Source organism: Oncorhynchus nerka, linkage group LG10 (assembly GCF_034236695.1).
Source record: "Oncorhynchus nerka isolate Pitt River linkage group LG10, Oner_Uvic_2.0, whole genome shotgun sequence".
Taxonomy (NCBI): Eukaryota; Metazoa; Chordata; class Actinopteri; order Salmoniformes; family Salmonidae; genus Oncorhynchus; species Oncorhynchus nerka.
In genome coordinates this window covers 10,689,287-10,699,169 of record NC_088405.1, presented here as the reverse complement: position 1 = coordinate 10,699,169, position 9,883 = coordinate 10,689,287, and the positions used below count along the sequence as shown (strand labels likewise).

Genomic DNA, 9,883 nt, shown 5'->3' with positions numbered 1-9,883 from the left:
TCACCCCAACAGAACTACCTTAGAAGACTGAGTAAACGACACGTCACCCCAACAGAACTACCTTAGAAGACGGAGTAAACGACACGTCACCCCAACAGAACTACCTTAGAAGACGGAGTAAACGACACGTCACCCCAACAGAACTACCTTAGAAGACGGTAAACGACACATCACCCCAACAGAACTACCTTAGAAGACGGAGTAAATGACACGTCACCCCAACAGAACTACCTTAGAAGACAGTAAACGACACGTCACCCCAACAGAACTACCTTAGAAGACTGAGTAAACGACACGTCACCCCAAAATAACTACCTTAGAAGACGGAGTAAACGACACGTCACCCCAACAGAACTACCTTAGAAGACTGAGTAAACGACACGTCACCCCAACAGAACTACCTTAGAAGACGGAGTAAACGACACGTCACCCCAACAGAACTACCTTAGAAGACGGAGTAAACGACACGTCACCCCAACAGAACTACCTTAGAAGACTGAGTAAACGACACATCACCCCAACAGAACTACCTTAGAAGACTGAGTAAACGACACGTCACCCCAACAGAACTACCTTAGAAGACTGAGTAAACGACACGTCACCCCAACAGAACTACCTTAGAAGACGGAGTAAACGACACGTCACCCCAACAGAACTACCTTAGAAGACTGAGTAAACGACACATCACCCCAACAGAACTACCTTAGAAGACTGAGTAAACGACACGTCACCCCAACAGAACTACCTTAGAAGACGGAGTAAACGACACGTCACCCCAACAGAACTACCTTAGAAGACAGTAAATGACACGTCACCCCAACAGAACTACCTTAGAAGACGGAGTAAACGACACGTCACCCCAACAGAACTACCTTAGAAGACTGAATAAACGACACGTCACCCCAACAGAACTACCTTAGAAGACTGAGTAAATGACACGTCACCCCAACAGAACTACCTTAGAAGACTGAGTAAACGACACGTCACCCCAACAGAACTACCTTAGAAGACTGAGTAAACGACACGTCACCCCAACAGAACTACCTTAGAAGACGGAGTAAACGACACGTCACCCCAACAGAACTACCTTAGAAGACTGAGTAAACGACATGTCACCCCAACAGAACTACCTTAGAAGACTGAGTAAACGACACGTCACCCCAAAATAACTACCTTAGAAGACGGAGTAAACGACACGTCACCCCAACAGAACTACCTTAGAAGACTGAGTAAACGACACGTCACCCCAACAGAACTACCTTGGAAGACGGAGTAAACGACACGTCACCCCAACAGAACTACCTTAGAAGACTGAGTAAACGACACATCACCCCAACAGAACTACCTTAGAAGACTGAGTAAACGACACATCAACCCAACAGAACTACCTTAGAAGACAGTAAACGTGGTGAACAAAATAAGTTACATGTTAAAAGGGCTTAAGCCTTAGAGATGTCAATCAGTCAATGTATGGATTCTGTGAGGATGGATGGGGGGGGGGTTGTTTCCATCCAATCAAAGACTTGGTTCCAATCATAATACAGACGGCTGGCTCGCGTTTCGTTTCACATCACTTGATACGTGAAGTGTAACAGCATGTGAACTATTGCACGACCAGGCTGGTCCCAGCAGGCTATTTCAAACATGACACATGATATGTTCTGCCCTCAGAAGTACATCTGAGTGAAGTGAAGGGACGAGCTGCCCGTTGCATAAACAAGCACACACCGCTAAGCACAGGAAAACAAACTGCTCATAGGGAGTGGTGGTATAAAGAGAGTGGAACAGGCAGAGGAGAGGTATTCGGTGAGTGTTGTGGCGTTTTCAGGTAAGGGGGTGTGGCCAGAGGGAGTAATGGTCTGGTGACAAGATGACATGACCTTTGACCTTCCGCTACAATAAACGCTGTCAGGGCAAGAACAACTTGTTGTTTTTTTTCCTAGAGGTTGGAACGTCTCAGCTACTTAAAAACAGCCAGCCCCTGCACATTCTATTCGCTGCCAAAGTCTGTAGTCAAAATTAGCAGCTTGGGCCTATAAAAAAATAAAAGATTTTGAACAGATTTGGGTCAGAGATAATAAAAATCCTGGCAGAGATAATAAAACTCCTGGCAGAAAAATTTAAAATCCTGGCATGGAGATCTTTGTACATTTCATTCTCTCCTTTTCTTTGTGTTTTCACTTTCTAAGAAGTTTTGTAGAAACTATGGATTCTGCCTTTGAGAAACACTGTGTGGAACGTGTTGCCCTTGAGCGAAGTGGTCACACAGCTGTATTAGAGGGAAATACACTGCATGTCTGGGGAGGCTACATGGTAAGCCTCAAACATGATTTGTAAATTCCCTTCCTGGAACTATCTTGAAAGCATTCCTAATTGATGGTGTTGTTTTGAATTGATGTTTAGCATTCACATATACTGTTTAAAACATACATGCTGCTGATAGATGTATTTTCTCAGTAACAACGTGCTTAGATTTGTTTTTGTTCTGTTCTGCAGTCAACCGCTGAGGGTGAAGTGTTCCTTCCCAGTGATGAAATCTGGTTGTATGACTTAGAAAGAGGTGTATGGTAAGAATATCAATGGAATTCTAACATAGTGTTTGTGCGTACGGGCTGTATATAACACAGGGTAAAGAATATGAATGGAGAAGTTGTTTGGGATTAACACTGTATCTGGATATTCCCTCTGTAGATGCTCTATAGTATTAGACCAGTAACATTTCAACTAAGTATCTACGAACCTTAACCCTTATCCTAACCCTAAACTTAACCCTTACCCTAACCCTTACCCTAAACTTAACCCTTACCCTAAACGTAACCCTTACCCTAAACTTAACCCTTACCCTAAATTTAACCCTTACCCTAAACTTAACCCTTACCCTAACCCTTATCCTAACCCTAAACTTAACCCTTACCCTAAACTTAACCCTTACCCTAACCCTTATCCTAACCCTAAACTTAACACTTACACTAAACTTAACCCTTACCCTAAACTTAACCCCTACCCTAACCCTTATCCTAAGCCTAAACTTAACCCTTACCCTAAACTTAACCCTTACCCCAAACTTAACCCTTACCCTAAACTTAACCCTTATCCTAAACGTAAACCTTACCCTAAACTTAACCCTTACCCTAAACTTAACCCTTATCCTAACCATAAACGTAACCCTTACCCTAAACGTAACGCTTACCCTAAACTTAACCCTTACCCTAAACTTAATCCTTACCCTAACCCTTACCCTAAACCGAACCCTTACCCTAAACTTAACCCTTACCCTAAACTTAACCCTTACCCTAACCCTAAACTTAACCCTTACCCTAAACTTAAACCTTACCCTAAACTTAACCCTTACCCTAAACTTAACCCTTACACTAAACTTAACCCTTATCCTAACCATAAAGGTAACGCTTACCCTAAACTTAACCCTTACCCTAACCCTTACCCTAAACCGAACCCTTACCCTAAACTTAACCCTTACCCTAAACTTAACACTTACCCTAACCCTAAACTTAACCCTTACCCTAAAGTTAACCCTTACCCTAAATTAACCCTTACCCTAAACCTAACCCTTACCCTAAACTTAACCCATACCCTAACCCTAAACTTAACCCTTACCCTAACCCTAAACTTAACCCTTACCCTAACCCTTATCCTAACCCTAAACTTAACCCTTACCCTAAACTTAACCCTTACCTTAAACTTAACCCTTACCTTAAACTTAACCCTTACCCTAACCCTTATCCTAACCCTAAACTTAAACCTTACCCTAAACTTAACCCTTACCCTAAACTTAACCCTTATCCTAACCCTAAACGTAACCCTTGCCCTAAACTTAACCCTTACCCTAAACTTAACCCTTACCCTAAACTTAACCCTTACCCTAAACATAACCCTTACCCTAAACCTAAACTTAACCCTTACCATAAACTTAACCCTTACCCTAAATTAACCCTTACCCTAAACCTAACCCTTACCCTAAACTTAAATTAACCCTTACCATAAACCTAACCCTTACCCTAAACCTAACCCTTACCCTAAACTTAACCCTTACCCTTATTCTTAACCTTTTTATTTATGTATTTATTTCAGCTTTATTTAACCAGGTAGGCTAGTTGAGAACAAGTTCTCATTTACAACTGTGACCTGGTCAAGATAAAGCAAAGCAGTGCGACACAAACAACAACAACAACACAGAGTTACACATGGAACCTAACCCTAGCCATATCCTTAGCAAGCAGTTACTTATCAACAGATACAACATATAGTGCTAGACTGGTCTATAGTGGTCTATAGTATTAGACTGGTCTATAGTGTTGCACTGGTCTTATCTTCAGTTTGACCCCAGAATGTGACATCTACCCCCAAGCCAAATGTTCATTAAGACTTAGCTCTGTTGCTTGGAACTTCATGCTGTGTGTATTCATAGTTGGTTTATTCATTTTGTCTTCTGAAGGGAACTGTGTCAAATGTCAGGAGAGATCCCGCCCCCCATGTCAGGCACCTGCAGCTGCTTTCTAATTGGCCACATGTACATATTTGGAGGATATGATGACATGGGACAGACCAATCAGGTGAGCTAGCTCAACAGAAACTGTAGTGCCCCTGATATGCAAAATATTTCTTCTGAAAATCACCAAAAGCTTATTAATCATTATTAAGGCTTCCGTTGTTAGGAGACGGTTCAGATGGGTGTCGAACTCTAGCTTCAGAGACACGTGTGTTACGTTCTGAAAAGATGTGTGCTTGTAGCTTTACCGTGTCAACCTCCTGGATGGGGACTACAGATGGAAGAATGTGAAAGCTGAGAGTGGCTCTCCTCCGTCACCCAGAGATAAGCTGTGCTGCTGGGTTGTCAACAACAGGTCAGGGACATATAACAGTAGAATGCAACGTCAATGCCCATTGCAGTGTTGCTACAAACAGGTAGATAGTCAGGGTTCAAATGACACATTTAAGGGAATACTGTGAGATTCTGGCAATTAGCAATTAGCCAATGCTAGCTAGCCTTAGTGCAGTGACTGGAAGTCTACAGGTACATAAAATCTTGTAATTTTTCCCAATTAAGAATTTTCCATTCTGTAGGGTCACCTGCTTTGAGAATCTTCCATTCTGTAGGGTCACCTACTTTGAAAATATTCCATTCTGTAGGGTCACCTACTTTGAGAATCTTCCATTCTGTAGGGTCACCTACTTTGAGAATCACCTACTTTGAGAATCTTCCATTCTCACAAGACCTACTTGAGAATCTTCATTCTGGACCTGACAAAGAATCTTCCATTCTGTAGGGTCACCTACTTTGAGAATCTTCCATTCTGTAGGGTCACTTACTTTGAGAAGCTTCCATTCTGTAGGGTCACCTACTTTGAGAATCTTCCATTCTGTAGGGTCATTTTTGAGAAGCTTTTTTGAAAATTTCCATTCTGTAGGGTCACCTAAGAATTTTCCATTCTGTAGGGTCACCTACTTTGAAATTTTTCCATTCTGTAGGGTCACCTACTTTGAGAATCTTCCATTCTGTAGGGTCACCTACTTTGAGAATCTTCCATTCTGTAGGGTCACTTACTTTGAGAAGCTTCCATTCTGTAGGGTCACCTACTTTGAGAATCTTCCATTCTGTAGGGTCACCTACTTTGGTGGATATGGTCACAAGACACTTGATGACATCATGGATGACAAAAGCTTCGTCGTGGACACGGCATCATTGGTACATTTTTACTTTTTGTTTATCATGGCGTCCAAACATATGAATTACAAGCACCATTTTCAGTGTGTGGATTGTGTGTTTTGTAGGAGCAGAACGTTGGTTGGGGATGGAACAATGAAGTCCACGTTTTTGATACAACACTAGCCAGCTGGAGGGAACCACAGAGCTCTGTAAGACAGACACACACTGTATGATTACATCACAACAGAACTTCACTGTGTGGAACTTAGTTACCTGTTGTATAGTTCAATCCGTTCCTACATTGTCAAGCTAGTGGTCATGTGTGTTGGTGACGTAGAGGACCCTGGTTCAAGTCCAGTCAGAGGAGACATAGAGGAACCTGGTTCAAGCCCTTTCAGAGGAGAGGTAGAGGACTTTGGTTCAAGCCTAGTCAGAGGAGAAGTAGAGGACCCTGGTTCAAGACTAATCAGAGGAGAGGTAGAGGACCCTGGTTCAAGCTCAGTCAGAGGAGAAGTAGAGGACCCTGGTTCAAGCCCAATCAGAGGAGAGGTAGAAGACTCTGGTTCAAGCCCAGTCAGAGGAGACATAGAGGAACCTGTTTCAAGCCCAGTCAGAGGAGAGGTAGATGACCCTGGTTCAAGCCCAGTCAGAGGAGAGGTAGATGACCCTGGTTCAAGCCCAGTCAGAGGAGAGGTAGAGGACTTTGGTTCAAGCCCAGTCAGAGGAGAAGTAGAGGACCCTGGTTCAAGCCCAGTCAGAGGAGAAGTAGAGGACCCTGGTTCAAGACTAATCAGAGGAGAGGTAGAGGACTTTGGTTCAAGCCCAGTCAGAGGAGAAGTAGAGGACCCTGGTTCAAGCCCAGTCAGAGGAGAAGTAGAGGACCCTGGTTCAAGCCCAGTCAGAGGAGAGGTAGAGGACCCTGGTTCAAGCCCAGTCAGAGGAGAGGTAGAAGACTCTGGTTCAAGCCCAGTCACAGACACGTTTAGGGAGGCAGCACTATATGCTAAGCTTGCACAATGATGCTGGTTATACATGAACTAGTTAGTTTTTGCACACAAACATCCAAGCAACAATTTGTCGTTCTGTACCTGTACTGTAAGTAGCTCTTTCTGACGACAGGGTCGTGCTCCTGCCCCCAGAGCTGCCCATGCAGGTGCAACACTTGGTCATAAAGGGTATGTCTATGGGGGCCGAGTACTGGTGAGTACTCTGTTGACTTGAACTCCTCCTCACGTTTTGTATTGCATTGATGCAGAGACACGGAAAACCCTAAAACTTTGCTAAGATTAATGGGATCACATTGCTTACTGTACAGTCATGTTTAATACTAGTTTTGTTGACCTGCTTTGGGATGTTCAGTGGTTTGCCCTTCCTTCTACCCTTCTCTTTAGGAAACCGCACCAAGTGACATTCATTGTCTAGATCTAGAATCATGGACATGGTCTGAAATGTAGGTATTTATATTTCACTCTTTCAAATGATAATCTTTAAAACGTTCCAGTGTTTATCATAATAACAGCTTTGGTGTGTTTTTAACTGTTCCCTCCAAATGTCTTCTCCAGAGTACCAACATCCACTGTGCCAGGGGGAAGGTCGTGGCACAGCCTCACTGCACTATCTGATAACACTTTGTTTCTATTTGGTGGACTGAATGTAGACTGCAAACCAATGAGTAAGTCATTTACCCATTTAGACCCAGTAGGATGAAATCCTTAACTCAGCAGTTACTCAACAATTTGACCCTCCTAGAAAACCTTCTGTTCCATGGAGTTCTTTCTTTCTTGTATCTGTTATGTAGGTGATAGATGGGTTTTAGACGTTGACACAAAGACATGGAGGGAGTTTGACCATCCAAACAACAACAAACCAAGGTAGTACAGTAGCTGACAGTTTGGCATCATGATAAATCTAGTTCCTAATCTGATTCAACTGGTATGACTGGTATGACTCCCTGATAAAAACTAAAGGTTCGATCAGAACGCATTCCATTTCCATCTCATCTGAAGTCTGTGTAGTGCTGATCAAGGAGTGAAGAGAAATTAGCCTAAAATGTACAATGATTAAACGGAGTGCACATTCTCTGTACTTTGATGAAATCCCCCATTTCATTGACTTTCCTCCCCTGCAGGTTGTGGCACACAGCAAGCCAAGCAAAGGACTCTGACGTCGTTGTGTTTGGGGGTAGTTGTGACTACGTCCTCCTAGGAGGAACGTATGAGAGTTTGACGGTATGACGATAGCCTTCAGCCAAATCATCCCAGTAGCCCTGGTTAAATGTAGAATCACTGACACTACAACTAACTGTTTGTTTTCAATTGTTTTCAGGGCCACAGCAATGATGCACTTGTTTTCCAGACCCAGCCTTATCCCCTCTTTCGGTAAACTTTATCATAATAATCACAGATTTTATTTACCTCACATGTAATGTCCATTTTCATCGTCCCTTAAAAGTAGAAATCAGTTGTCGAAACAATAACAAACTGTTTTCCCCTATTTTGGTATGAGGCTGGAGAGGGAGAAACCACTCACATGTATAGACAGAGCTATGGATGGAAGGACTGACCATCCATGATATGAACATTATATTTTTAACCATGTTCTGATGCTATATGGTGTTTGTTTAAATTCACTTTGTTTACAAACATTGGAGTAAAACAAGATTTTTTTTTTCCGGTTTCTGATGGGGTCCGACAGTTGAACTAAGCTCATGAGGCGTTGATAAGTTATAGTCTTCAAGAAGGAATGGGTACATATCATTAATTTATATGTCCAAAAATGGATGAGGCATCTGCTGATTTCCACTTTAAAAATGTTGTTTTCTCTTACAGGATATGTGTGGACTGCATAGCAAAGAATGTGAACAACTTCAAGATGCTTCAAAACCAGCTTCCATCTCTGCCCCGGAAACTACTGGAAGCTGTACAGAGGAGAACATCCAGAATTATATAATACATACAGTGCATTCAGAAAGTATTCAGACACCTAGACTTTTCCCCGATTTTGTTATGTTACAGCCTTATTCTAAAATGGATTACATTGTTTTTTCCCCTCATCAATCTACACACAATAACCCCATAATGACAAAGCAAAAATAGGTTTTTAGACATTTTTGAAAATGTATAAAACTTTTTTTTTGTGAAATATCACATTTCCGAAAGTATTCAGACCCTTTACTCAGTACTATGTTAAAGTAATTTTGGCAACGATTACAGTCTCGAGTCTTAATTGGGTATGACGCTACAAGCTTGGCATACCTGTATTTGGGGAGCTTCTCCCATTCCTCTCTGCAGATCCTCTCAAACTCTGTCAGGTTGGATGGCGAACGCCTCTGCACAGCTATTTTCAGGTCTCTCCAGAGATGTTTGATCGGGTTCAAGTCCGGGCTCTGGCTGGGCCACTCAAGGACATTCAGAGACTTGTCCCGAAGCCACTCCTGCGTTGTCTTGGCTGTGTGCTTAGGGTCGTTGTCCTGTTGGAAGATGAACCTTCAGTGCTCTGGAGCAGGCTCATATCAAGAAAAGGGAAGGGGGATACCTAGTCAGTTGTACAACTGAATGCCTTCAACTGAAATGTGTCTTCTGCATTTAACCCCTCTGAATCAGAGAGGTGCAGGGTGCTTCCTTAATCGACATCCACGTCATTGGCGCCCAGGAAACAGTGTGTTAACTGCCTTACTTAGAGACAGAAAGACAGAGTGTTACCCTCAGGTTCTCTTTGTACTTTACTCCTTTCATCTTTGCCTCGATCCTGACTAGTCTCCCAGGTTTCCTCCAGACGTGACCCTTGGCATTCAGGCCAAAGAGTTCAATCTTGGTTTCATCTCAGACCAGATAATCTTGTTTCTCATGGTCTTTAAGTGCCTCCTGGAAAACTCCAAGCGAGCTGTCATGTGTCTTTTACTCTGAGGAGTGGCTTCCGTCTGGCCACTCTACCATAAAGCCCTGATTGGTAGAGTGCTGCAGAGATGGTTGTCCTTCTGGAAGGTTCTCCCATCTCCACAGGGGAATTCTAGAGCTTTGTCAGATTGACCATCGGTTTCTTGGTCACCTCCCTAACCAATACCCTTTCCCCCCCGATTGCTCAGTTTGGCCGGGCGGCCAGCTCTAGGAAGGGTCTTGGTGGTTCCAGACTTCTTCCATTTAAGAATGATGGAGAGTTATTTTTGTTTTTTTTAAATACATTTTAGAATAAGGCTGTAATGTAACATAATACTTTCCG

At 42.9% G+C, this 9,883-nt stretch overlaps 1 protein-coding gene across 5 annotated transcripts in view; it reads left to right on the top strand.

Moving 5' to 3' along the window:
* The first annotated feature begins 1,698 nt into the window (after nucleotides 1-1,698).
* The window catches only part of LOC115127168 (kelch domain-containing protein 1-like), a 9,266-nt gene continuing 1,081 nt past the window's right edge, over nucleotides 1,699-9,883 (top strand). For 3 of the 5 annotated variants that reach the window (XR_010464806.1, XR_010464805.1, XM_065023002.1), the window contains exons 1-14: nucleotides 1,699-1,806; nucleotides 2,190-2,313; nucleotides 2,497-2,567; nucleotides 4,454-4,571; nucleotides 4,750-4,862; nucleotides 5,620-5,704; nucleotides 5,791-5,874; nucleotides 6,785-6,865; nucleotides 7,057-7,115; nucleotides 7,228-7,337; nucleotides 7,464-7,536; nucleotides 7,794-7,893; nucleotides 7,991-8,043; nucleotides 8,494-9,883. The exon at nucleotides 8,494-9,883 is cut by the window's right edge. Coding sequence is in view for 3 of the 5 variants with exons in the window: in XM_065023002.1 (XP_064879074.1) it covers nucleotides 2,206-2,313; nucleotides 2,497-2,567; nucleotides 4,454-4,571; nucleotides 4,750-4,862; nucleotides 5,620-5,704; nucleotides 5,791-5,874; nucleotides 6,785-6,865; nucleotides 7,057-7,115; nucleotides 7,228-7,337; nucleotides 7,464-7,536; nucleotides 7,794-7,893; nucleotides 7,991-8,043; nucleotides 8,494-8,614 (1,176 nt within the window). In the remaining 2 variants the exon portion in view is untranslated. Of the gene's footprint in view, nucleotides 1,829-2,189; nucleotides 2,314-2,496; nucleotides 2,568-4,453; nucleotides 4,572-4,749; nucleotides 4,863-5,619; nucleotides 5,705-5,790; nucleotides 5,875-6,784; nucleotides 6,866-7,056; nucleotides 7,116-7,227; nucleotides 7,338-7,463; nucleotides 7,537-7,793; nucleotides 7,894-7,990; nucleotides 8,044-8,493 lie in introns of all 5 variants that reach the window. The other 2 variants (XM_065023003.1, XM_065023004.1) reach the window with 2 other exon arrangements.